Source organism: Salmo salar, chromosome ssa08 (assembly GCF_905237065.1).
Source record: "Salmo salar chromosome ssa08, Ssal_v3.1, whole genome shotgun sequence".
Taxonomy (NCBI): Eukaryota; Metazoa; Chordata; class Actinopteri; order Salmoniformes; family Salmonidae; genus Salmo; species Salmo salar.
The window spans coordinates 15,772,768-15,800,268 of NC_059449.1; the positions used below are offsets into that span (position 1 = coordinate 15,772,768).

A 27,501-nucleotide genomic window follows, 5' to 3' on the forward strand; every position below is an offset into this window, starting at 1 on the left:
GGTTGATGGAGCTGGACAGACAGACAGACACCATCTTGTTACTCTCTACCCTCTGGCTGTGAGTTGAGAAAGGGGGGAGAGCTGACACCATCATTACTCAACACCATAACCCATCTCCAATTAAACCTGGGCCTCCACAGACGGAGGGGAACGGCAAAATGGATGCCGCTTCTATGATTCTATCACCTGAAGAGAATTTTACATTGAGTCCCAGTCTAGAGAGGAGAGGAGAGAGAGAGAGAGAGAGAGAGAGAGAGAGAGAGAGAGAGAGAGAGAGAGAGAGCGAGAGATAGAGAGCGAGATAGATAGATAGATAGTGAGAGAGAGATCAGAAATCTACATGAAAGACACTGACATTGGGCTTGAACAGAAATGGGAAGATCAAGGGTGGGCTGGAGACATGATATCAAGCCAAGCGCCTGATGAGCGTCTCTCTGTCTCTAAAGACCACCCCCACAACGGGCTATGGTGGGCATATCACCACCCACACGCTCCTGCCAGGCCGGACAATAATTACACACTGGTTGAGTGTCAGGGGGTCGGAGGTTAGACGTATGTCTATATCAAGGGTGGTGTAAGTGCTGGACCATTATAAACAGCTTAGACGTGACATGGGTCAAAACAAACATTCATTATTTCATCAGGCAGTACTTAAAGTGTGAAAGTGCATGCAGTGGCGTGCATAAACACACACACACACACACACACACACACACACACACACACACACACACACACACACACACACACACACACACAGATCTGTCTGCAATGAAAACCTTCTGCAGTAGACAATATGGCCACTCAGTTCACTGCCTCTGGCTGTACAGCACTCTCAATATAATCCCTGAGATAGGACAAGTGTGACGCAAAATGTCTTCAACTTGCCTCTAGTTCAAACCTCCGACAGCTCACGTCAAAGTGTTTAGATTTGGTCTGCCTGGCTGGGGGACCGGCTGGGGCCATGGTCTGTGGAAGCTGCTGCTGGTTGTGTGTCTGCTGTTGTTGCTGTAGCTGGCCTTGGAGCTGCACAATCTGCTGTTCCTTCAGGCCCAGCTGGGTTGTCAGGGCGACGTGACTCTGGCGGAGCCGGCCCTCGTTGGATTTGAGCGCCTGGTAACATATGCTCAGCTCGTTGTAGAGCTGTGGCCACAAGTGGAGGAGAGGGAGAGAAAAAAGAAACACTCATCACATCAGGTGCTGACGGGACAGAGAGTCGGGACAACGATTGTTCTCCTATTTCCATGGAGAAGACGAGAGCACAGATGCTATGATCATCTGGAAGGAGGGTGGGAGAGAGAGAGAGAAGGAAAAAGGGGGTGAAGGAGAAAGTGGGAGAGTAGTGGAAAGTGTAAAACCCCTGACTGGACAGATTTTTTAGTCATGTTTGTCCCACCACCTCTCCACACAGAAACTCCTGTTACAGACAGGGCTTACAGTGAGTGGCTTGGCAACCATGTGATCGGCACAACGTTGAACATCTGAAGGAGAACACGTTTACTGCCTCACTGTAATGCCACTGTAAAGACAACACATTGTCAGCTTGCCTTATGGTGATGTGGTTTTGGGGAGGTGGTGATGGGGTTTTGGGGAGGTGGTGATGGGGTTTTGGGGAGGTGGTGATGGGGTTTTGGGGAGGTGGTGATGTGGTTTTGGGGAGGTGGTGATGGGGTGATGGGGTTTTGGGGAGGTGGTGATGGGGTTTTGGGGAGGTGGTGATGGGGTTTTGGGGAGGTGGTGATGTGGTTTTGGGGAGGTGGTGATGTGGTTTTGGGGAGGTGGTGATGGGGTTTTGGGGAGGTGGTGATGTGGTTTTGGGGAGGTGGTGATGGGGTTTTGGGGAGGTGGTGATGGGGTTTTGGGGAGGTGGGGATGGGGTTTTGGGGAGGTGGTGATGGGGTTTTGGGGAGGTGGTGATGGGGTTTTGGGGAGGTGGGGATGGGGTTTTGGGGAGGTGGTGATGGGGTTTTGGGGAGGTGGTGATGGGGTTTTGGGGAGGTGGTGATGGGGTTTTGGGGAGGTGGTGATGGGGTTTTGGGGAGGTGGTGATGGGGTTTTGGGGAGGTGGTGATGGGGTTTTGGGGAGGTGGTGATGGGGTTTTGGGGAGGTGGTGATGTGGTTTTGGGGAGGTGGTGATGGGGTTTTGGGGAGGTGGTGATGGGGTTTTGGGGAGGTGGTGATGTGGTTTTGGGGAGGTGGTGATGTGGTTTTGGGGAGGTGGTGATGGGGTTTTGGGGAGGTGGGGATGGGGTTTTGGGGAGGTGGTGATGTGGGTTTTGGGGAGGTGGTGATGGGGTTTTGGGGAGGTGGTGATGTGGTTTTGGGGAGGTGGTGATGGGGTTTTGGGGAGGTGGTGATGTGGTTTTGGGGAGGTGGTGATGGGGTTTTGGGGAGGTGGTGATGTGGTTTTGGGGAGGTGGTGATGTGGTTTTGGGGAGGTGGTGATGTGGTTTTGGGGAGATGTGGTTTTGGGGAGGTGGTGATGTGGTTTTGGGGAGGTGGTGATGTGGTTTTTAGTGATTTCATTGTTATTTTACTGATAGGAGCTGGTGTCTCGGTTGTGGTCATGTTTGTTAGAGTGTTAGGGGGACTGGTTGAGTGTGATGTCGTGTGGTGAAGTAATGGTAAAGTAACCGTATTATAAAAGGTGGTACTGGTATTTGTGTTAGTACTGTGTGCTATGGGTAGAGTGTGTTAGTACAGTGTGTTAGTACAGTGTGTTGGTACTGTGTGCTAGTACTGTGTGCTAGTACTGTGTGCTATGTGTAGAGTGTGTTAGTACTGTGTGCTATGGGTAGAGTGTGTTAGTACTGTGTGCTATGGGTAGAGTGTGTTAGTACTGTGTGCTATGGGTAGAGTGTGTTAGTACTGTGTGCTAGTACTGTGTGCTATGTGTAGAGTGTGTTAGTACTGTGTGCTATGGGTAGAGTGTGTTAGTACTGTGTGCTATGGGTGGTGTGTGTTAGTACTGTGTGCTAGTACTGTGTGCTATGTGTAGAGTGTGTTAGTACTGTGTGCTATGGGTAGAGTGTGTTAGTACTGTGTGCTATGGGTAGTGTGTGTTAGTACTGTGTGTTAGTACTGTGTGCTATGGGTAGAGTGTGTTAGTACTGTGTGCTATGGGTAGAGTGTGTTAGTACTGTGTGCTATGGGTAGAGTGTGTTAGTACTGTGTGCTAGTACTGTGTGCTATGTGTAGAGTGTGTTAGTACTGTGTGCTATGGGAAGAGTGTGTTAGTACTGTGTGCTATGGGTAGAGTGTGTACGTACTGTGTGCTATGGGTAGAGTGTGTTAGTACTGTGTGTTAGTACTGTGTGTTAGTACTGTGTGCTATGGGTAGAGTGTGTTAGTACTGTGTGCTATGGGTAGAATGTGTTAGTACTGTGTGCTATGGCTAGAGTGTGTTAGTACTGTGTGCTATGGGTAGAGTGTGTTAGTACTGTGTGCTATGGGTAGAGTGTGTTAGTACTGTGTGCTATGGGTAGAGTGTGTTAGTACTGTGTGTTAGTGCTCTGTGTTAGTACTATGTGCTATGGGTAGAGTGTGTTAGTACTGTGTGTTAGTACTGTGTGCTATGGGTAGTGTCTTAGTACTGTGTGTTAGTACTGTGTGCTATGGGTAGAGTGTGTTAGTGCTGTGTGTTAGTACTGTGTGTTGGTGCTGTGTGCTATGGGTAGAGTGTGTTAGTGCTGTGTGTTAGTACTGTGTGTTGGTGCTGTGTGCTATGGGTAGACTGTGTTAGTACTGTGTGTTAGTAATGTGTGCTATGGGTAGAGTGTGTTAGTACTGTGTGTTAGTACTGTGTGCTATGGGTAGAATGTATTAGTACTGTGTGTTAGTACTGTGTGCTATGAGTGCGTTATCAGTGTGAGCTATGGGTAGAGTGTATTACTACTGTGTGTTAGTACTGTGTGCTATGGGTAGAGTGTGTTAGTACTGTGTGTTAGTGCTCTGTGTTAGTACTATGTGCTATGGGTAGAGTGTGTTAGTACTGTGTGTTAGTACTGTGTGCTATGGGTAGAGTGTGTTAGTACTGTGTGCTATGGGTAGAGTGTGTTAGTACTGTGTGTTAGTGCTCTGTGTTAGTACTATGTGCTATGGGTAGTGTGTTAGTACTGTGTGTTAGTACTGTGTGCTATGGGTAGAGTGTGTTAGTGCTGTGTGTTAGTGCTGTGTGTTAGTACTGTGTGTTAGTACTGTGTGTTAGTACTGTGTGCTATGGGTAGTGTCTTAGTACTGTGTGTTAGTACTGTGTGCTATGGGTAGAGTGTGTTAGTACTGTGTGTTAGTGCTCTGTGTTAGTACTATGTGCTATGGGTAGAGTGTGTTAGTACTGTGTGTTAGTACTGTGTGCTATGGGTAGAGTGTGTTAGTGCTGTGTGTTAGTGCTGTGTGTTAGTACTGTGTGTTAGTACTGTGTGTTAGTACTGTGTGTTAGTACTGTGTGCTATGGGTAGAGTGTGTTAGTACTGTGTGTTAGTACTGTGTGTTGGTGCTGTGTGCTATGGGTAGAGTGTTAGTACTGTGTGTTGGTGCTGTGTGCTATGGGTAGAGTGTTAGTACTGTGTGTTGGTGCTGTGTGCTATGGGTAGAGTGTTAGTACTGTGTGTTGGTGCTGTGTGCTATGGGTAGTGTGTGTTAGTACTGTGTGTTGGTGCTGTGTGCTATGGGTAGAGTGTGTTAGTGCTGTGTGTTAGTACTGTGTGTTGGTGCTGTGTGCTATGGGTAGACTGTGTTAGTACTGTGTGTTAGTAATGTGTGCTATGGGTAGAGTGTGTTAGTACTGTGTGTTAGTACTGTGTGCTATGGGTAGAATGTATTAGTACTGTGTGTTAGTACTGTGTGCTATGAGTGCATTATCAGTGTGTGCTATGGGTAGAGTCTATTACTACTGTGTGTTAGTACTGTGTGCTATGGGTAGAGTGTGTTATTACTGTGTGGTATGGGTCAAGTGTGTGTTAGTACTGTGTGCTCGTACTGTGTGCTATGGGTAGAATGTATTAGTACTGTGTGTTAGTACTGTGTGCTATGGGTAGAGTGTGTTAGTACGGTGTGCTATGGGTAGAGTGTGTTAGTACTGTGTGTTGGTGCTGTGTGCTATGGGTAGAGTGTTAGTACTGTGTGTTGGTGCTGTGTGCTATGGGTAGTGTGTGTTAGTACTGTGTGTTGGTGCTGTGTGCTATGGGTAGAGTGTGTTAGTGCTGTGTGTTAGTACTGTGTGTTAGTACTGTGTGCTATGGGTAGAGTGTGTTAGTACGGTGTGCTATGGGTAGAGTGTGTTAGTACTGTGTGTTAGTACTGTGTGCTATGGGTAGAATGTGTTAGTACTGTGTGCTTGTAGTACTGTGTGCTATGGGTAGAGTGTGTTAGTACTGTGTGCTATGGGTAGAGTGTGTTAGTACTGTGTGCTATGGGTAGAATGTATTAGTACTGTGTGTTAGTACTGTGTGCTATGGGTAGAGTGTATTAGTGCTGTGTGTTAGTGCTGTGTGTTAGTACTGTGTGTTGGTGCTGTGTGCTATGGGTAGAGTGTGTTAGTGCTGTGTGTTAGTACTGTGTGTTGGTGCTGTGTGCTATGGGTAGAGTGTGTTAGTACTGTGTGTTAGTAATGTGTGCTATGGGTAGAGTGTGTTAGTACTGTGTGCTATGAGTGCGTTATCAGTGTGTGCTATGGGTAGAGTGTATTACTACTGTGTGTTAGTACTGTGTGCTATGGGTAGAATGTATTAGTACTGTGTGTTAGTACTGTGTGCTATGAGTGCATTATCAGTGTGTGCTATGGGTAGAGTGTATTACTACTGTGTGTTAGTACTGTGTGCTATGGGTAGAGTGTGTTATTACTGTGTGGTATGGGTCAAGTGTGTGTTAGTACTGTGTGCTCGTACTGTGTGCTATGGGTAGAATGTATTAGTACTGTGTGTAGTACTGTGTGCTATGGGTAGAGTGTGTTAGTACGGTGTGCTATGGGTAGAGTGTGTTAGTACTGTGTGTTAGTACTGTGTGCTATGGGTAGAATGTGTTAGTACTGTGTGCTATGGGTAGTGTGTGTTAGTACTGTGTGCTATGGGTAGAGTGTGTTAGTACTGTGTGCTATGGGTAGAGTGTGTTAGTACTGTGTGCTATGGGTAGAATGTATTAGTACTGTGTGTTAGTACTGTGTGCTATGGGTAGAGTGTATTAGTGCTGTGTGTTAGTGCTGTGTGTTAGTACTGTGTGTTGGTGCTGTGTGCTATGGGTAGACTGTGTTAGTACTGTGTGTTAGTACTGTGTGCTATGGGTAGAGTGTGTTAGTACTGTGTGCTATGAGTGCGTTATCAGTGTGTGCTATGGGTAAAGTGTGTTATTACTGTGTGGTATGGGTCAAGTGTGTGTTAGTACTGTGTGCTAGTACTGTGTGCTATGAGTGCGTTATCAGTGTGTGCTATGGGTAGTTGTTACCTTCTGATAGGAGGTGGTCTCTGCAGTGTGAGCCTCTTCCTGCTTACAGAGGACTCTGGGTATTGTAGTGTAAATGAATATCGTGGTAATATATAGTATAGTTAGTCACCTTCTGATAGGAGGTGGTCTCTGCAGTGTGAGCCTCTTCCTGCTTACAGAGGACTCTGGGTATTGTAGTGTAAATGAATATAGTGGTAATATATAGTATAGTTAGTCACCTTCTGATAAGAGGAGGTGTCTGCAGTGTGAGCCTCTTCCTGGTTACAGAGGATTCTGGGTATTGTAGTGTAAATTAATATCGTGGTAATATATAGTATAGTTAGTCACCTTCTGATAAGAGGAGGTGTCTGCAGTGTGAGCCTCTTCCTGGTTACAGAGGATTCTGGGTATTGTAGTGTAAATGAATATAGTGGTAATATATAGTATAGTTAGTCACCTTCTGATAAGAGGAGGTGTCTGCAGTGTGAGCCTCTTCCTGGTTACAGAGGACTCTGGGTATTGTAGTGTAAATGAATATAGTGGTAATATATAGTATAGTTAGTCACCTTCTGATAAGAGGAGGTGTCTGCAGTGTGAGCCTCTTCCTGGTTACAGAGGATTCTGGGTATTGTAGTGTAAATTAATATCGTGGTAATATATAGTATAGTTAGTCACCTTCTGATAAGAGGAGGTGTCTGCAGTGTGAGCCTCTTCCTGGTTACAGAGGATTCTGGGTATTGTAGTGTAAATGAATATCGTGGTAATATATAGTATAGTTAGTTACCTTCTGATAGGAGGTGGTGTCTGCAGTGTGAGCCTCTTCCTGGTTACAGAGGACTCTGGGTATTGTAGTGTAAATGAATATAGTGGTAATATATAATATAGTTTGTTACCTTCTGATAAGAGGAGGTGTCTGCAGTGTGAGCCTCTTCCTGGTTACAGAGGACTCTGGGTATTGTAGTGTAAATGAATATAGTGGTAATATATACACTGCTCAAAAAAATAAAGGGAACACTTAAACAACACAATGTAACTCCAAGTCAATCAGATGTGAAATCAAACTGTCCACTTAGGAAGCAACACTGATTGACAATAAATGTCACATGCTGTTGTGCAAATGGAATAGACAACAGGTGGAAATTATAGGCAATTAGCAAGACACCCCCAATAAAGGAGTGGTTCTGCAGGTGGGGACCAGAGACCACTTCTCAGTTCCTATGCTTCCTGGCTGATGTTTTGGTCACTTTTGAATGCTGGCGGTGCTTTCACTCTAGTGGTAGCATGAGACGGAGTCTACAACCCACACAAGTGGCTCAGGTAGAGCAGCTCATCCAGGATGGCACATCAATGCGAGCTGTGGCAAGAAGGTTTGCTGTGTCTGTCAGCGTAGTGTCCAGAGCATGGAGGTGCTACCAGGAGACAGGCCAGTACATCAGGAGACGTGGAGGAGGCCGTAGGAGGGTAACAACCCAGCAGCAGGACCGCTATCTCCGCCTTTGTGCAAGGAGGAGCAGGAGAAGCACTGCCAGAGCCCTGCAAAATGACCTCCAGCAGGCCACAAATGTGCATGTGTCTGCTCAAACGGTCAGAAACAGACTCCATGAGGGTGGTATGAGGGCCCGACGTCCACAGGTGGGGGTTGTGCTTACAGCCCAACACCGTGCAGGACGTTTGGCATTTGCCAGAGAACACCACGATTGGCAAATTCGCCACTGACGCCCTGTGCTCTTCACAGATGAAAGCAGGTTCACACTGAGCCGCACTGCCCTCTTCAGTAGGTCCTATGATTAAGTATAGTCTGGCCCAGGAGTGTGAAGGTGAACGGAAAGGCTGGAGCAACGAACCGCCCTTGCTGTCTCTGCCTTGCCGGTTCCCCTCTTTCCACTGGGATTCTCTGCCTCTAACCCTTTTACAGGGGCTGAGTCACTGGCCTACTGGTGTTCTTCCATGCCGTCCATGGGAGGGGTGCGTCACTTGAGTGGGTTGAGTCACTGACGTGGTCTTCCTGTCTGGGTTGGCCCCCCCCTGGGTTGTGCTATGGCGGAGATCTTTGTGGGCTATACTCGGCCTTGTCTTAGGACGGTAAGTTGGTGGTTGGAGACATCCCTCTAGTGGTGTGGGGGCTGTGCTTTGGCAAAGTGGGTGGGGTTATATCCTGCCTGTTTGGCCCTGTCCGGGGTATCATCGGATGGGGCCACAGTGTCTTCTGATCCCTCCTGTCTCAGCCTCCAGTATTTATGCTGCAGTAGTTTATGTGTCGGGGGCTAGGGTCAGTCTGTTACATCTGGAGTATTTCTCTTGTCTTATCCGGTGTCCTGTGTGTATTTAAATATGCTCTCTCTAATTCTCTCTTTCTCTCTTTCTGTCTTTCTCTCGGAGGACCTGAGCCCTAGGACCATGCCTCAGGACTACCTGGTATGATGACTCCTTGCTGTCCCCAGTCCACCTGGCCGTGCTGCTGCTCCAGTTTCAACTGTTCTGCCTGCGGCTATGGAACCCTGACCTGTTCACCGGACGTGCTTGTTGCACCCTCGACAACTACTATGATTATTATTATTTGACCATGCTGGTCATTTATGAACATTTTAACATTTTAACATTTTGACCATGTTCTGTTATAATATCCACCCTGCACAGCCAGAAGAGGACTGGCCACCCCTCATAGCCTGGTTCCTCTCTAGGTTTCTTCCTAGGTTTTTGGCCTTTCTAGGGAGTTTTTCCTAGGGAGTTTTTCCTAGCCACCGTGCTTCTTTCACATGCTTTGCTTGCTGTTTGGGGTTTTAGGCTGGGTTTCTGTACAGCACTTTGAGAATATCAGCTGATGTACGAAGGGCTATATAAAAATAAATTTGATTTGATTTGATTTGATTGATGTGCTCGCCAGAGGTAGCCTGACTGCCATTAGGTACCGAGATGAGATCCTCAGACCCCTTGTGAGACCATATGCTGGTGCGGTTGGCCCTGGGTTCCTCCTAATGCAAGACAATGCTGGACCTCATGTGGCTGGAGTGTGTCAGCAGATCCTGCAAGAGGAAGGCATTGATGCTATGGACTGGCCCGCCCGTTCCCCAGACCTGAATCCAATTGAGCACATTTGGGACATCATGTCTAGCTCCATCCACAAACGCCACGTTGCACCACAGACTGTCCAGGAGTTGGCGGATGCTTTAGTCCAGGTCTGGGAGGAGATCCCTCAGGAGACCATCCGCCACCTCATCAGGAGCATGCCCAGGCGTTGTAGGGAGGTCATACAGGCACGTGGAGGCCACACACACTACTGAGCCTCATTTTGACTTGTTTTAAGGACATTACATCAAAGTTGGATCAGCCTGTAGTGTGGTTTTCCACTTTAATTTTGAGTGTGACTCCAAATCCAGACCTCCATGGGTTGATAAATTGGATTTCCATTGATTATTTTTGTGTGATTTTGTTGTCAGCACATTCAACTATGTAAAGAAAAAAGTATTTAATAAGATTACTTCTTTCATTCAGATCTAGGATGTGTTGTTTAAGTGTTCCCTTAATTTTTTTGAGCAGTATAATATAGTTAGTTACCTTCTGATAGGAGGTGGTGTCTGCAGTGTGAGCCTCTTCCTGGTTGCGTAAGACTCTCTGTGTGTCCAGGTTGAGTCCCTCTAGCTGCTGGATGAGCTGGGCCTGCTCTGCAGCATGTTCACTACTCTGTCTGTACAGGGCCTGCACCTCCTGCAGCTCACGCCTGCGTAGAAACACACACACACACACACACACACACACACACACACACACACACACACACACACACACACACACACACACACACACACACACACACACACACACACACACACACACACACACACACACACACACAAAGCAACATCAAATACCTGCTATACAAACATATTCAAAACATAAATAATTGTTGACCTATCTGTGGCATAATGATACAAGACAATCTTACTAAAGTACAATGACATCTTCAATCACTAACACACAGAGCGTTTCCCTGAGCTGGATGTGACTGGCTGACATCTCTCAGTGACACCACGCTAAGACACAGAGTAGTTAAAAAAGGTGCGATTACCCACAAAGGCTCCTGGGTTTTCACAGTTTTTATCATATTGACTAAAGCTTAGCCAAAGCCTGCACCATTTCCCCTCCTCTCTCCCTGACTCTGCCTCTCCAAAGCTCTCCAAAGCACATCTGGTATGCAGGGCTTATCAACTGGTTCTAGATGAGGATGAGTGTGTCGCCTCAGAGCCTCGGGGTGGAGAGATGGCTAGAGCCTCTCGCACACACACTACTCTAGACGGGTTTAACTGAGACTGTAGTGGATAATGAATGCCACATAAAAGTAAATCTAATTTAGCAAGATTATAAATTGATATGGCACATCTTTTAATTGAGGGTCATTTCACTGTACAATTTATACTTAAAAAGGTATACAAAAACAACATGACAGACCAATTTGAATGCATGAGAAATATTGCCTTCATTTGATCCACGACGATGCCAAATCACAGATGTCATGGCACAGCAGTTCACATTTATTTTGAATGCAAGGTGTCCGAGAGTGACCTGAAAGGCGTCTGTCACATACAATGTATTTCTATAATGTTTTATTATCTGACCCGAGTTGGGTGACGTGTTCGGTCCCTCTGTCTGGAGGACAGGAGGTCTGCCAGGCTGCTGCACTGGCCCTGAAGGTCTGCCACCTGCCGCTGGGCATCGCTCAGATCACCCTCCATCTCCTGCCATGGTGGAGGACAAGAAGAGGACTACCAGTCAATCAATCAACTAATCAATCAAATGTACTTTTGTCTGTTTACAGCAACAGTCGTCACAAAAACATGCTGTAAAGTCCACAGACCACAGGTGTCAAACTCATTCCACAGAGGGCAGAGTGTCTGTGGGTTTTCGCTCCTCCCTTGTACTTGATTGATGAATTAATGTCACTGATTAGTAAGGAACTCCCCTCACCTGGTTGTCTAGGTCTTCAGTGAAAGGAAAAAGCACAAACCAGCGCCTGCTGGGCCTACTAGGCCCTCCGGAGAATTAGGTTTACACCCCTGGTCTAGAGGAAGCTGCATGACCTTTTGTGTTCCTCAGTGGATTTGGTAAGGGCTTGGTGTTCCTGTTCCCAAATTAGTTTCAGAACGGCGTAGATGTGCTAATACAAAAATCCAGGTGAAAACAACGGCCAGAGGCCAGGAAGCAGTGTATGACCCGTCTCTGCCCTGACGGAGTCCTCTACGACGTTACGTGTTGATGTTGTGTTGCTGAACTCCACTAACGGCCAAACAACTCTTACCATTAAGAGCCAGAGAGATAAGAGGTCTGAGAGTGTCTGAGCACTGAGGGTCATCTTAAAACTTCACAACAGACTTTTAACGAGAGGCTACAATTACAGCGGGGCAGACCCGGCCGCCTGGCATCAAACACACAGGGGGCATCGGGACAAGTCTGACTGTAATTAAAAACAGCTTCAATCACCGACGCCGGTGAAATTAATGGTGAAATTAATGGCCGCAAAATTTAATGGCAGCAAATTAGCCACTGTGAAAGTGAAAGATGTCGCTAAGGATGTAGCGATAACAATACCAGTACATCAACAAAATCAGTGCATAGTTGTGACTTCTTGTAACTTCTTAATATTCCAATTTTGAACAGACTTATTGTTATAAACTGGTGTGGAATCCTTGTGCATTCCATGTGTTCCATCCATATCTCAGAGTTGCACATCACACCATGGTATTAAAGCCTGACCAGGAGCAGAGCCAGGTGAGTGTCTATCTGTCTGTGTCTGGTGATGTGATTGATGTGCATAGTGGAGTTGTTACTAGGGCCTGGCCCTGTCATAATTACACCCTGGCCCTGACTTATTCAAAGCCCCCTCTTTCCCTCTCCTCCTCCTTCCCTCCCTCACTGCCTGTCTCTCTCTCTCTCTCTGTCTGCCTGTCTCTCTCTCTCTGCCTGCCTGGCTCTCTCTCTCTCTCTCTCTCTCTCTCTCTCTCTGTCTGCCTGTCTCTCTCTCTCTCTCTGCCTGTCTCTCTCTCTGCCTGTCTCTCTCTCTCTCTGCCTGCCTGTCTCTCTCTCTCTCTGCCTGCCTGTCTCTCTCTCTCTGTCTTCCTGTCTCTCCCTCTGTCTGCCTGTCTCTCCCTCTCTCGCTCTGCCTGTCTCTCTCTCTGTCTGCCTGTCTCTCTCTCTCTCTCTCTCTCTCTGCCTGCATGGCTCTCGCTCTCTGTCTGCATGGCTCTGTCTCTCTCTGTCTGTCGCTCTCTGTCTGTCTCTCTCTGTCTCTCTTTTTCTGTCTGTGTCTCTCTCTCTTTCTCTCTGTCTGTGTCTGTCTGTCTCTCTTTCTCTCTGTCTGCCTGCCTGTCTCTCTGTCTGTCTGTTTGCCTGTCTCGCTCTCTATCCTCTCTGTCTGCCTGTCTCTCTCTCTCTGTCTGCCTGTCTCTCTCTCTCCTGTCTGTCTGCCTCTCTCTCTCCCTGTCTGTCTGTCTGTCTGTCTGTCTGTCTGTCTGTCTGTCTGTCTGTCTGTCTGTCTATCTCCCTGTCTCTCTCCCTGTCTCTCTCCCTGTCTGTCTGTCTCTCTCTTTGTCTGTCTACCTGTCTCTCTCTCTCTGTCTGCCTGTCTCTCTCTCTCTGTCTGCCTGCCTGTCTCTCTCTGTCTGCCTGCCTGTCTCTGTCTGTCTGCCTGTCTCTCTCTCTGTCTGTCTACCTGTCTCTCTCTCTGTCTGTCTACCTGTCTCTCTCTCTGTCTGTCTGTTTGCCTGTCTCGCTCTCTATCCTCTCTGTCTGCCTGTCTCTCTCTCTCTGTCTGCCTGTCTCTCTCTCTCTGTCTCTCTCTCTGTCTGTCTGTCTGTCTGTCTGTCTGTCTGTCTGTCTGTCTGTCTATCTCCCTGTCTCTCTCCCTGTCTGTCTGTCTCTCTCTTTGTCTGTCTACCTGTCTCTCTCTCTCTGTCTGCCTGTCTCTCTCTCTCTGTCTGCCTGCCTGTCTCTCTCTGTCTGCCTGCCTGTCTCTGTCTGTCTGCCTGTCTCTCTCTCTGTCTGTCTACCTGTCTCTCTCTCTGTCTGTCTACCTGTCTCTCTCTCTGTCTGTCTACCTGTCTCTCTCTCTGTCTGTCTACCTGTCTCTCTCTCTCTGTCTGTCTACCTGTCTCTCTCTCTCTGTCTGTCTACCTGTCTCTCTCTCTCTGTCTGTCTACCTGTCTCTTTCTGTCTGTCTGTAGCTCAGGCACTTGACTGGATGAGCGCTGATGAGAAATGACTGTTGGCTCGTACTGAGGAGAGTTGTGCTGTGTGCGTCAGCGGTGTGTCTGTGTGTGTGCGTGTTCGAGCCTCTGTGCTGTGTGCGTCCACGGAGCCCCCCCCCAAACTCTACTATTGATGGGCAGTTGTGTTCTGTTCCAAGAGGGGAGTGGGAAGGGTAGTGGTGTAGTGGCAGTCTCCTGTGGGTTGACACTGATTGGTTGTCTGACTGTTTGAACAACATGTGTCCAACGTGCTGCTGTGGTGATTCTTTAGTTGCGAGGCTGATTAGAGTGAGAGAGTAAAGTTGATACATAATAATGACGAGGGAGAGATGCATATCACTGATTCTGCTAACAAGCTACAGGAATAAGGAGAGGACTAAAACACTACAGTCGTCCAGTGATCACATCGGGGGACTTGGCCGGGGCTCGGCTTCTTCTTTTCCTCACCAGACGAGACTTGGGTCCAAAATGTTAAAAGTAATTATTTCTCACCACCCTCAGAACAGGCCCATTAATATTTAAAATGTGTGCTTTGAGAGAGGAATTATTTGACATTCATATATTGAGGAGGGAGAAAAAAGGAGGTTCAAGGTGTGTAGAAGAAACGGAACCCTTCCTCTGTGTCTGTCTGTCTGTCTGTCTGTCTGTCTGTCTGTCTGTCTGTCTGTCTGTCTGTCTGTCTGTCTGTCTGTCTGTCTCTGTGTGTGTGTGTGTGTGTGTGTGTGTGTGTCTATATGTACACATGGATTGGTCCCCGGTTCCCCCCTCCACATGGCATCTCTGTGTGTGTGTGTGTGTGTGTGTGTGTGTGTGTGTGTGTGTGTGTGTGTGTGTGTGTGTGTGTGTGTGTGTGTGTGTGTGTGTCTATATGTACACATGGATTGGTCCCCGGTTCCCCCCTCCACATGGCATCTGTGTGTGTGTGTGTGTGTGTGTGCGTGTGTGTGTGCGTGTGTGTACATGGGTTGGACCCCGGTTCCCCCCTCCACATGGCATCTCTCTGTGTGTTACCTTGACTTTGGCGTCCGCGGCGTCTCTCTCCTCTCCGTGCCTCCTCTCTCTCCTCTGTGCCTGCTCCAGGTCACCTCGCAGGGCAGAGCAGCAGGACTCTAATCCCTCCTTCTCCTCCTCCAGGGCCTCTTCTCTCCTCCTCCTCTCCTCCTTCACATCCTGAATGAAGAAGGGGGGGGCAGGAGTCACAGGGCTAGATAAACAACACCGACGGATGAAGAGAGGGAGAGAATGAGAGAGGGAAAGAGAGAGGAGAAAAAAAGTAGCATGGGGTTTTGAGGAGGATGAGATGGGATGAATATGTAGAATGTAAAGTCAGTGCTATTCTGTGCTTGGTTGGGGCCTCCGCTGCTCAGCTCCACTGTGGCCCCCCCATGTGGCTCTCACGCATGTCTGATTGACAAGGTCACCTGTGCTGTGAGGCTGTGAGGGCCAGGGCTAACTGTGAGGCAGGTAACAGGGGCCACGCAGCTTCTCCCTTTAATGACAGGCCTCCTAATGAGAACACACTTCACTACAACATCCATTACATCTGATCCCAGCCTCCTTTGATGCTTCCCCCGCTCTAGGAGTTGGATTTGATGTTTTATTTTATCAGCGAGACCCCGCAATGCAAAGACGCATCCGCGGACCTCGACATCACTCCTTTATTAATGAATCATAGCCAGGGTCCCATCAGGGCCGTAATTAGGGATAAGCCACATCATCACACGAACGCCTTACTTTCACTCCCTCCATGGTCGATCATTAAGTATTTATCTATAGGCAAGTTATCGACTTCTCTCTCCCTCGCTATCTCTGGCTTTTCAGCATTCTCCGTCTGCTCAAACCCCTCAGTTTGGAGACATATCAGAGAGAGAGAGAGATGAACCGATGAGAGAGAGATTGATAGATAGATAGATAGATAGAGAGATAGAGAGAGAGAGAGAGAGAGAGAGAGAGAGAGAGAGAGAGAGAGAGAGAGAGAGAGAGAGAGAGAGAGAGAGAGAGAGAGAGAGAGATAGATCTAGCCCGCTCCAGAGCGAGGAAAAACACATAGTCCGTGTTTCTTTTCCTCCCCCTGCCTCTCTAAGTGATTTTGAGGCCTCAGGCTACAGTATAGCCCTGGGGGAAACGTCCTGTTTGGTGTCACAGTGAAGACTAGTAGTTGCCTACAAGGAGCCAGAGCACAGAGGCTTCAAAGCTCAAAGCGGCGTCAGGCAGGCGGGTGCCACTGGAAATTTGTTCCAAACCTTAAGTTCTTGACTCTTATTCCCCAGCTTGCGGCGCAGAGCTGCCAGCTCCTTCTTCACTAGTCCTCTGTCCTCGTCCACAGCCATCTTCCTCTGGACCAGGTTGGTGATCTCCTGCTGCTGCCCTGTCACTCTGTTTCAGCCAACGAAGGGAGTGGGGGAGAGGGGGAGAGAGATTGAGAGAGAGAGAGAGAGAGAGAGAGAGGATTATCGATGGAAAGAGAGAAAAAGAGAGAGATAGAGAAAAAGAGATAGATGGAGCGAGAGAGATGTTGGAAGAGAGAGTCAGAAAGAGAGATAGATGGAAAGACAAAGAGAGGACGAGAGAGGTGGAAAGGGAGAGAGAAAGAAAGATAGATGGAAAGATAAAGAGAGAGAGAGGTGGAAAGGGAGAGAGAAAGAAAGATAGATGGAAAGATAAAGAGAGAGAGTGAGAGAGAGAGACAGAGACAGAGAGAGAGACAGAGAGAGAGACAGAGAGAGAGAGAGAGAGAGAGAGAGAGACAGAGCGAGAGAGACGACGTTAGTCATCAACAGCAATCTTGGGCAACAGGAGTGAATAAACTATTTATGGATTTTGGAAGGAAGTAGGCATTACAGTAACTACAGGGGTCCCATTTTGGATCAATCAGAGGCTCCAATTGACAGAGAGGGGGACATTTAGTATGAGCCCCTGTAATCAAATGGCCACTAGCGAGGAAGACACAGTTGGATCTCATGTGAGGTCTAATCTACTCCACATCTAACCACTCTATCCAACTCATCTTCTGTGTCAGTTCGGTTCAGATCTGGCAGATACTGACAAGGCCTGTGACCGGGCCAGCACCTTCCTTCTAACCCCTGATCTCAGAACAGGTGCTGAAGGAGACCCTTCACAAGCCCTCGCTTTCATAATGCTGGCCTCAGTACACCTCCGTACACATGAGCCAACTCATGTACTGTAGGCCGCACACTACTGTATGTGCTAACCTCACCACTTACAATGTTACACAATGAGCCAATTATATAGAATAAGAGCACTCTAATACTGTCTAATAGGTGTAGGCCTGTATAGAATAATGAACTACTGCTCTGTACATTTACAATACAGTTACCGTGATAGCCTAATCAAAACGATGCTTCTCATCTTTACTAACAAACTAGAACAAAGGAATCAAACGATGAAAAAAGGTCCCATAATTTTAATGATCCATCTTTTTTTCTGTTCCTGCCGCCTAGTCTTCTGGCAGGCCTATAGCTGGGCGATTGTAGGAGGAGAGAGAGGAGGCTGCCCTTTTAACACTGCATCAGCTGGGCTCTGGCATGGCAGTAATCCACTGCAGGCTGTGGGTAGCTCTAAAATAACACCACGCTCTGGGATGCAATTAATTGCCATGTTGGGGGAATCGCTCAAATCTTTTCCAAGATGGTGGATTTACTAGACGCCTTCCTCTCCTCGTTCGCCATGCAAAAACGGGCTTTAATAGAGATTTATACGGGCGAAGTAGAAATAAATTCAAGCGTTGATAATGAGGTGGGCGAGAACAATTTCAACTCCAGTAGTGTTCGATTGGTAAGAAAAAGGTTTAGGGGAAGTTAAGAGGTCGAGGACAGAGAGATTAGCATAAAACATTCCCAGTGCAGTTAAAAATGAAAGCTAATTATGTTACAAAAATGGAGTGGAGACGAAAGAAAGCGGAGAAAGACAGAGGGAGAGAGAGAGGTAGTGAAAGAGAGAGGGAGAGAGAGGAAAGATGAGAGAGAGGAAAGATGAGAGAGAGGAAAGAGGTAAAGAGAGAGGAAAGAAGAGAGAGAGGAGAGTTAAAGAGAGAGGTAAGGGGAGAGGAAAAGAGAGAGAGGTAAAGAGAGGAAAGGAGAGAGTGAGAGAGAGAGAGAGAGAGAGAGGTAGCGAGAGGAGGAAAAAAGAAGAAAAGGAAAGATGATAGTGAAAGTTGGAGTGGAGACATTAAGAGGGCTAGCGTGAGGTCCTGTGTGGACTCAGCAGACCATCACATCTCCAGAACAGTAAAGGGGGAAAAACCAATTAATCACCATTTGGGTTCCTTTGGCCCAAATCTGGACGAGATGATGAATGTCAGTGGTCTGTGTGACACGGCACACAATCCTGACTATTAATGAGCTACGCAAATAGGCCAGAACTTCACCAACCAGAATTTCTACTGCTCTTATAAAGAACTTTGGGGTGGGGGTGGAGTGCTGCTACTTTCGAGGTATAGTTTAGAAGTGAGGGGGCATGGAAATGATCCAGTTAAATATGACACTTATCTCCATGGTTACTTTCTTAATAATACAATGTATTTGTAATATTCTAAACAGTTTGCTGTTTCTGCAGGCACACAAGATGATGTTGATCAATATTATACAGTGAGTGGGAACATACTGTCAGGTCTATTAAGACTTGAGCGGTGTCCAGTGGTCACCAAAGGTAGCCTAGTGGTTCAGATTTGAGCCAGTAACCGAAATGTCGCTGGCTCAAATCCCCGAGCCGACTAGGTGAAAAATCTGCAGATGTAACCTTGAGCAAGGCACTTAACCCGAAATACTCCTTCCTATAAGTCGCGTTGGATAAGAGCTGCTAAATGACAACAACAAAAAATGATGTAAAAATGTAGATGGCGCAGCAGATGAATGAACCTGCCTGCGTCCTTTCCTTCATTCACCCTCACAGTGACAGTGTTTGACTGATAACATGTTTTAAATCTGTGCCAGCACTCTTTTTCTCTGAACAAACAGAGGTAAGAAAATAATGTGTAACCTCTATTGTACTCCACAGCTCTGGCTAATTGTACATAGCTAAATCAGCTGCTGATGATAGCATTAGCGCCCGTCTCTCTGGGAGCGGATGGGATGATGTTAGCGTAGCATTAGCCAGCTGACAGAGAAGGTTGCTAATGTAATGACAGAAACTGACAGATGCTGCTGTTAAGGGACGATGATTAAGGGTAAATTACAGTGCGTCGCCGTAATCATTAGCTGTCCTAGCAGCACATAGAACACACTTACTGAGCCACTGTTATAGGTGGGTATAGAGTTAGCACTTGCGCTAGTGATAGGGCTTGCCTCAGACAAACCCGAGGCTTATGGGTCTTTTATATAACTGACTGTAGGTTAGACTGGACTTGCACTCTCACTCAGACAGACTTCTATTTCAATGCATCCCTTCATATCAAATGGAAGAGAAATTCCTATGGGAGGTTTCTCTGTTCAGACACCAGGATACGACACAGACATGGTTCACTAACTATGCATTCCACATATCATGACAACAATACCTGGTCCAGCTCCTGGAGCTTGTAGTCTTTGGCCTGCAGGATCTCCAGCACCTTGAGGTCCTTGGCTTCAGCTTTCCATTTCTCTCTGTTGGGGACACAGAGAAACATAGAAATATAATGTTAATCTATGTCATTCTAGTTCTATGGAGAGTCATAGAAATAGAATCTGTCCTTCTATTTCTACGGAGAGAGAGAGCGGCAGAGCGGGTGAAGTGACTGCGAGGCCCAGAGCTGAAGCATCGTTAGCAGCTCGTCTCCAACGACTCTCTGGTCCTGATAATGATGATGGGTTTCATTTGGAGGCATTAGGGTGATGTGGTGGTGACAGACCCACTGAGAGGATCTAGCATATGGCAAACGACAGCAAACAAGCTCATCTGAGGGGAAATGATAACTTCATTCGTATAAACAACGGGAAAACCCATTCAGTGCACAGGTTTACAGAGTATTGAATGTTATCAGAGAACTGAATATGCCAAATGCATGTAGTCTGCCACCCCTATGATAGCATATTATTTTAATGTGTAGTACATTAAATGACCGTTTGAAAACAAAACACAGAAACACTCAATATCAAACAAATATCTGTGCAATAGGCATATATCTGATTTTGTTTGACTCAGGCAACCAAATGAAAACAAAGAGGGCCTTAAAGAAAAGGAGGTCACAGGAAAAGAAGATAAACCCAAAGTTGTGTGTTCAAACACTCAGCGGGCTCCCTGGGCGCAGGCGGGCAGGCAGGCAGGCACCAGAAGTATGTCAATCAGCACCCCAGTGTCATTTCACTGTTCTCCAGATAAGGTAATTACCAGGACGACATCAAACCTGGAATCCTATTCAGCACACACACACACACACACACACACACACACACACACACACACACTACGCAAACTTTTTCCCTCGCTCTCTCTCCGCCCCATTGGGCCATGCAGCAGCAGCCTCTTCCAGCAGCATATCTTTCATTCTGGCTCGCTCAGGCCTCTTTTCTCCTGTTCACTGTTTGGGGAGTGGAGACAAAAGAATAACGATTGGGGCCAGTTTGTTTCAACAGCTTCTTGAGATCACCAGGGAACCCCCCCCCCACCTCTCCCTGTTTCTCCACCCCAGTCCAGGCCCCTCTCCTCCCTTTGCCTTGGCTGGCTCCCCCCACCCCCCGCAGGGACATTGAAATGAATGCCTGGTCTCCTCGGAGTCAAGCGCTACCTTGTATCCTTTGCCGTGTTAACCGTGTCCTGAGCAGCCATCCAATCGCTACAAGACCAGCTGGGAATCCCCCACAGGCCCGGCGCTTGACTGGAGTCGGCGCAATTATCATGTCAATATACCCGCCGTGTGCAGCGCGGTGCCAGTGAGCTGATAGACTACACACACACACTCTCTGGGTGCATGTTACCTAGGCCCCTGTGGACCAACATGCTTTGTTGGGTTTCCCTAGCCGGAGCTGTGGGGGATGGGGAAACTGCCTGACAGAGAGTTCATCCTGAACCTGGCACACATGTTTTCCCCCTGAAACCAACCGTCTGAGGCTCCTGCCAACTGACACGCTTTATTTTGTGTCTGATGCTCCAAAAGGCAGGGGAATGTAGAATACAGGCCTACTAGACCTGTTACATGAAAAGGAGCCAAAATGTTTTTACAATTGTCTTTTTTTATTACATTTAGCATGAAAAGGACTCCACATCTAGGCCTAGGTCTACTACAGTACATTGAAATGCTTGTTATTAACAGAAATGAACAGTCTTTATTTAGAAATTAGACTCTTTAGAATCTTCATTCTGTTTACGAGGAGCTTGGTGTGGCTTTAAGAAAACAACCTTTTGACACAGCATTTTAAATCTAACAACTTTCCAACAGAAGTTTTGAAAAGAACAGACATGCCTGAACTCACACTACTACCGTGTATCACTGCAGTAGTTCAAATACCTGAACCCATGTTCTTTCCAACCAGTTCCCATGTTGATGTATTCTGTGCGGCTTAGCCGCCCCTCGCAAAAGGTCATCTTCAATCTAACGTTTTATCCCGTAAAAACAAAGCACTTGGCAGTGAACGTTTTCCCAGTTTTAGAATGGGAGCCGAGCGAGACTGTTTTCATTAACGCGGGTGGTTTCCATGGCTGAGCAGCTAGACTGGAGATAAGAGGGCTTTAAGGAGCATCTGCACTATTCAGCCGTAAACCCACCAGAATGTCCAAGGTGTCTCACACACACAACCTTGGATAACTTTCAGCAGACGTACTTCCCTATCTACCTCTGTTTCACTTTGGAGATGGGATTTCTGGGAGATCTTAAAGCCCCTGAACATTTATTCACAGGTTGTAGTATGGAGATTAGTTACAGGCCATGCTTTCAAAGATATAACGTATGGGTGAGAGGGAGCGGTGAAATTTCGGAACACTTTCAATTACTACAGTGAGGGAAAAAAGTATTTGATCCCCTGCTGATTTTGTACGTTTGCCCACTGACAAAGAAATGATCAGTCTATAATTTCAATGGTAGGTTTATTTGAACAGTGAGAGACAGAATAATAACAACAAATCCAGAAAAACGCATGTCAAAAATGTTATAAATTGATTTGCATTTTAATAAGGGAAATAAGTATTTGACCCCCTCTCAATCAGAAAGATTTCTGGCTCCCAGGCGTCTTTTATACAGGTAACGAGCTGAGATTAGAAGCACACTCTTAAAGGGAGTGCTCCTAATCTCAGCTTGTTACCTGTATAAAATACACCTGTCCACAGAAGCAATCAATCAATCAGATTCCAAACTCTGCACCATGGCCAAGACCAAAGAGCTCTCCAAGAATGTCAGGGACAAGATTGTAGACCAACACAAGGCTGGAATGAGCTACAAGACCATCGCCAAGCAGCTTGGTGAGAAGGTGACAACAGTTGGTGCGATTATTCGCAAATGGAAGAAACACAAAAGAACTGTCAATCTCCCTCGGCCTGGGGCTTCATTCAAGATCTCACCTTGTGGAGTTGCAATGATCACGAGAACGGTGAGGAATCAGCCCAGAACTACACGGGAGGATCTTGTCAATGATCTCAAGGCAGCTGGGACCATAGTCACCAAGAAAACAATTAGTAACACACTACGCCGTGAAGGACTGAAATCCTGCAGCGCCCGCAAGGTCCCCCTGCTCAAGAAAGCACATATACATGCCCGTCTGAAGTTTGCCAATGAACATCTGAATGATTCAGAGGACAACTGGGTAAAAGTGTTGTGGTCAGATGAGACCAAAACGGAGCTCTTTGGCATCAACTCAACTCGCTGTGTTTGGAGGGGGAGGAACGCTGCCTATGACCCCAAGAACATCATCCCCACCGTCAAACATGCAGGTGGAAACATGCTTTGGGGGTGTTTTTCTGCTAAGGGGACAGGACAACTTCACCGCATCAAAGGGACGATGGACGGGGCCATGTACCGTCAAATCTTGGGTGAGAACCTCCATCCCTCAGCCAGAAAATCTGTGGAGGGAGCTGAAGGTTCGAGTTGCCAAACGTCAGCCTCGAAACCTTAATGACTTGGAGAAGATCTACAAAGAAGAGTGGGACAAAATCCCTCCTGAGATGTGTGCAAACCTGGTGGCCAACTACAAGAAACGTCTGACCTCTGTGATTGCCAACAAGGGTTTTGCCATCAAGTACTAAGTAATGTTTTGCAGAGGGGTCAAATACTTATTTCCCTCATTAAAATGCAAATCAATTTTTAACATTTTTGACATGCGTTTTCTGGATTTTTTTGTTGTTATTCAGTCTCTCACTGTTCAAATAAACGTACCATTAAAATTATAGACTGATTATTTCTTTGTCAGTGGGCAAACGTACAAAATCAGCAGGGGATCAAATACTTTTTTTCCTCACTGTAACTCACTGTTCAACCACTAGACTAACGGCCTGGGTCAGGTCCGGATTGGCCACTTGGAGGCGTTTCCATAGGGACCACACAAACTCCTTGTCAGCCTGTGAAAAGAACAAACAATTTCATGGATATACGATTTCACGGTTATGAATGATTATATTCAAATCTTATTATTATGACTAAATCAAATCATTATGCTAAAAATGTGGCATGTGGTAGTCTTAATGAACCACACAGACACATAACACAGAAATACTGAAATTAATTTCCTATTTTACTACATCCTTTTCCGAAATAATAACACTATTTCTCACATCTTAAAACGTAATTAGTGAGAGGCGATGTTATAGCAATTCTAAATGAAATACAAATAATTCAATGAGATGCTTGAAGACATTAGCATATATGGGGGGGACCAACCCAATCAATAATTCAAATGGCTTGTACAAAATAAAACTCTAGATGTGGTGTGCCTTCTCTAATCATGGTGCTGTCTTTACAGAGAGATTACATTACTGGAGTGTGACCTTCGGCTCAAGGGGAGGCTACATTGACACTTGTCATTATGCACAATTCATGACTGGGGAGTTGGAGATCAAACCAAAACAGCAGTTAAAGCAGCATATCCCTTATTAATAAAGTGCATGTGATTGTGGATGGTTTTCTCTGCAGCGCTGAAGTAACTAGCGGAGGAGAAGCACTAAACTGATGACAGAGAGAGTCCTGGAAGGCACAGAGACACCTGAGAGCCTCTGCCCCTGACACATTTCACATTCAAATTGACTCGCCGCCCCAAAAAACCCTGTTCCGTTTTTTTATTTTCTTAAGCTACATTACATTTAATGAGAAACATCAAAAAACTACATTTTCGGCACACTAAAAGATAGAATTATGCCAAATCGACTTAATATAAAAATCATCTGTGAAATTATGTTCACATCATCACAAGATGAAAAGTCATCACTCCCACTGGAATCTACTGGTCTCCAATTAGCACATGAATTTTAAAACCCCATTCAAAAGTGTCTAATCAATTATTTACTAAATGGCGGAGGCAGACCTTGGTAGACCATGGGCTGAACATACAAAGTGGAGAGAGCAGAGTCGATCCTTATTGGACGAATAGAGATCTCGCCAATCCCGGTCCTGCACTGCCGTTAATGACGAATTAAGAAATGGAGGCTTGACATCAAAAAGGTGGTCTCGCTTCTCCTGGCCTATGGCTGCCATTAACCCTAACATACTGACAGTCAGACTCCTCGCCTGGACCCTCACCACCCATATCAAGGGCTTCTCCACAGTATTAGAGATGTATCGAATGTGTTTTTGATGATCACTGAATTATTAATTGTAATTGCAGACCTTGAAAGACCATGGGCTAAACATACTAAGTGGGCCTGGAATGCAGCCACATATTAATAAAATTAGCATGGTCAAGTAGGAACATTTTCTGGCCGACAGACGGGCCACTTTGTAGTTAATGGTGGTCCTGAGAACGCTGTGCCAGAGAATTTACACATTAATGGCATTTCAAATGCCATGATTTGAATGGTACACGGTACAACTAACACTGTCTAACAGTCACTAAGAGAAAGACAGAATCATTGATGCTCTCTCTCTCCCCAGACCACCGAGGAGAAGTGATTCATGTCAATTCAATAGATGAGAAATACAGTAACTGGTTGATGTAATGGAGGCTGTGAGTGACCTCGGTCTGGATCAGGTCTGACAGACAGGCCATACAAAGTAGTCCCTTGTAACTGAGTTAGTAGAGCATGATGCTTACAACGCCAGGGTTGTGTGTTTGAGTCCCACAGGGGACTAGGATGAAAATGTATGCACTCGCTACTGTAAGTTGCTCTGGATAAGGGTGTCTTGTAAAATCTACAAATGCTGGTAAGCACTTTATACCGCACCTTGAAACGAGTGATACTCCCTTCAATACATTTTGGGATCATTGGACAGGAAAAAGCGCCACGCTCACCCACAATTCATTTTTTTGTTTGTTTTATTAAACAAGTTTAAAAGATTGACGTTTCAGCCTTCAATGGCCTTCTTCAGAATCTCAGAACACATCAAGACACAATAAATAAAAAATAAACTACTGTAAACAAGCAATGACCTATGCTGGACTCAAAAGACAGAGCCTTGTATAGTGTAGAGTGAAATATTTGTTGATACATTTGCCCATATACACGCTCACAACAGAGGTGAGCTTCCTCATGATGTGTGTGTGAATATGCAAAGTGAGATACTGATTCCAGGTAAATCCCCCGTTAATGTTTTTAGGCACCACCTGGTGGCGAGCCTGTAACAACAAGACAGCATCTCTCCATCACAGCATCAGAGAGAGAGAGACTGACTGAGGCTCATTCAGGAGGATGCAACATTATAGTATGTTCTAGATAGAAATATAATGTGTAGATCAAATGGGTTTGTGATTAACTGGGAGTTCAGTTCTATAATTCAGTTTCTATCTGCAACATTCTAAATGCTGAAACTCACTGATTAGCCAAATATGAAATGGTCATAGCCTATGGTGCAGGGAATGTGCAGTAGCAAGGAAAAGGGCAAAAAGCTAAACTTCATGTAAATCTATCATTGCTATTGTGGTTACAGAGCTAGATTTACTACTTAAGTTGGTGATGTACGGCTCAGTTGGTAGAGCATGGCGCTTGCACCGCCAGGGTTGTGGGTTCAATTCCCTGGGCCACCCATATGTAAAAAGAATGTATGCACACATGACTAAGTCAAAGCATCTTCTAAATATCATATAAGTTGTGTCTATCAATATTTTCCTATGTTTATTAGGATCTTGCCGTGTGTATTTGAAAGCACTTAGAAACTGTTCACTTGTAAAGTAGCTAACGGAAGTTGAGATGTTGTGTATAAACTGATTTATTTTAAACACAGAAAATGTTGGCAACAACATAGCTAGATTCAGCTGTTGACAAAATAAACAATATCATCCAGCAGAGTCACCTGGCATTGCACTAACTCCTCAGATAAACTCCTCACTTCTTCCTCCAGCAGCATGATGCGACTGCTGTCTCTAGTAGCCATCATAGAGCTGGAAAAGAGAAAAATAAAGAACATTATGGAGGCAGTACACATTTTCTCATCAATATACAGTAAGCTCCAGCGTTACAGTAGACAGCTAGCTACATAGACAACACTATATAGATATACATTAGACTGTATAGTAATATCGAGCCCGTAGTGATCAATGTTGTTGCTGCACTATTGATTTGGGAATAACGTTAGAGCTCTAGTGACAGAGACAAGTCAACAGGTGTTACTAATTGTCCTCGAGACTAGTGCCTGTTATGACATTCAGCTTGGTGGTCGTCTAATATTACATTAGCTAGCTAGCTACATATGGTCCTGTACCAGTAGGACATATTCGTATGTAGCCTAGCTTCACTTCAACAAAGGACAAAAGGGAGTAGTAACTTTGGAGAGACCATAGAGAACAGCTGGTTTGCCAGTTAGCTAGCTAGCTAACGTTAGTTAGCCTATAACTGAAGGTGAGCTCAGCAGTGAAGCACGACCGTGCACTGCAACAGGTGTTCTATTCTGTTTAGTTAGCAGTAAGTAAACAAACATTACCTTGGGTGTTGACAACTTTCTCGGTCGGAGAGAGTAGCTAACGTTACAAAGCAAAGTAGGAAGAGCTAACTTTAGCAGCTGGCTAAGTTGAACAATAACGTTACATGTCAAAAGTCCATGCATTGAACAGCATCATCGTGGACGGTAAGCAAACGTATCCTAAAGGACAACTATATATTTATCCGTGCATATACGGTATGTATTGCTGTCTACAAAATATAGCAAGACCAAATGCAAACTTTCTGAGTGAATCACACTGTTGTCAATAGCTACCGAGACGCCTTTCCATTTCAAACAAGCCCGCTGTTTTCCGTTTTTTACTTCCTCATACGTCAGCGTACTTCCCAAACGTCCGTTTTTACGACACGCCAACGTATTAGGAAGTAACTGAAAGCAGCGCTCCAATTGTTTGAAATGTCAAAGCATGTTGTAAAATACCTAATAGGAGATAACGTATTCATTTTTTGATTAATATGTACTTTAGTAAAGTCAATCATACTGTAATTGGTGTGCTAAGGGGAAATGCATGCATACAGCCACAGACCCCACTATTAGTGTAGCCTACAGCCTTTGCTTACTCTTGGTCTTCTCCTTTTTACAGTTATAACCACTTGCCCTACTTTTTAGTTTGATAATTGTTTATCATTTGTAGTTAGTATGAATGTTTAACATTCTTGGTATGGGAAAAAATCTGCCGTTTTGCTGGAGATGCAGCAACCTCCAGATTGCAGCAAACTATGGATGGACTCATGCTTGCATGCACTGTAATGAGTGGCCAGGCATGAAAGAGGAGAAGATATATTACAATGAAGAAATATCAGGACTGGCAACTCTGTTGTTCATTCACACAAATGTTG

The 27,501-nt window shown here is 45.9% G+C and overlaps 1 protein-coding gene across 1 annotated transcript; it reads right to left on the minus strand.

Moving 5' to 3' along the window:
• Positions 1-822: 822 nt before the first annotated feature.
• LOC106610259 (centlein-like) lies at positions 823-26,985 on the minus strand. Its single transcript, XM_045722614.1, has 11 exons — positions 26,645-26,985; positions 26,018-26,105; positions 23,048-23,136; positions 19,172-19,256; positions 18,606-18,620; positions 15,900-16,019; positions 14,668-14,826; positions 11,032-11,151; positions 10,394-10,449; positions 9,974-10,136; positions 823-1,143 (listed from the first exon to the last, which is right to left on the minus strand). Exons 2-11 carry the CDS (start codon positions 26,099-26,101, stop codon positions 880-882), a joined length of 1,155 nt encoding a protein of 384 aa, XP_045578570.1. The 5' UTR covers positions 26,102-26,105; positions 26,645-26,985; the 3' UTR covers positions 823-879.
• Positions 26,986-27,501: the final 516 nt, after the last annotated feature.

Bases quoted from the DNA above. Each gene is read 5' to 3' on its own strand.
- LOC106610259 (XM_045722614.1), bottom strand. From the start codon at position 26,101: ATGATGGCTACTAGAGACAGCAGTCGCATCATGCTGCTGGAGGAAGAA. The intron at 10,450-11,031 runs GTCAGATAATAA...TCTGTGTCTTAG, and splicing joins GAACACGTCACCCAACTCGG to CGTGGTGTCACTGAGAGATG. The intron at 1,144-9,973 runs GTAACTAACTAT...TTGTGGCCACAG, and splicing joins ACACCACCTCCTATCAGAAG to CTCTACAACGAGCTGAGCAT.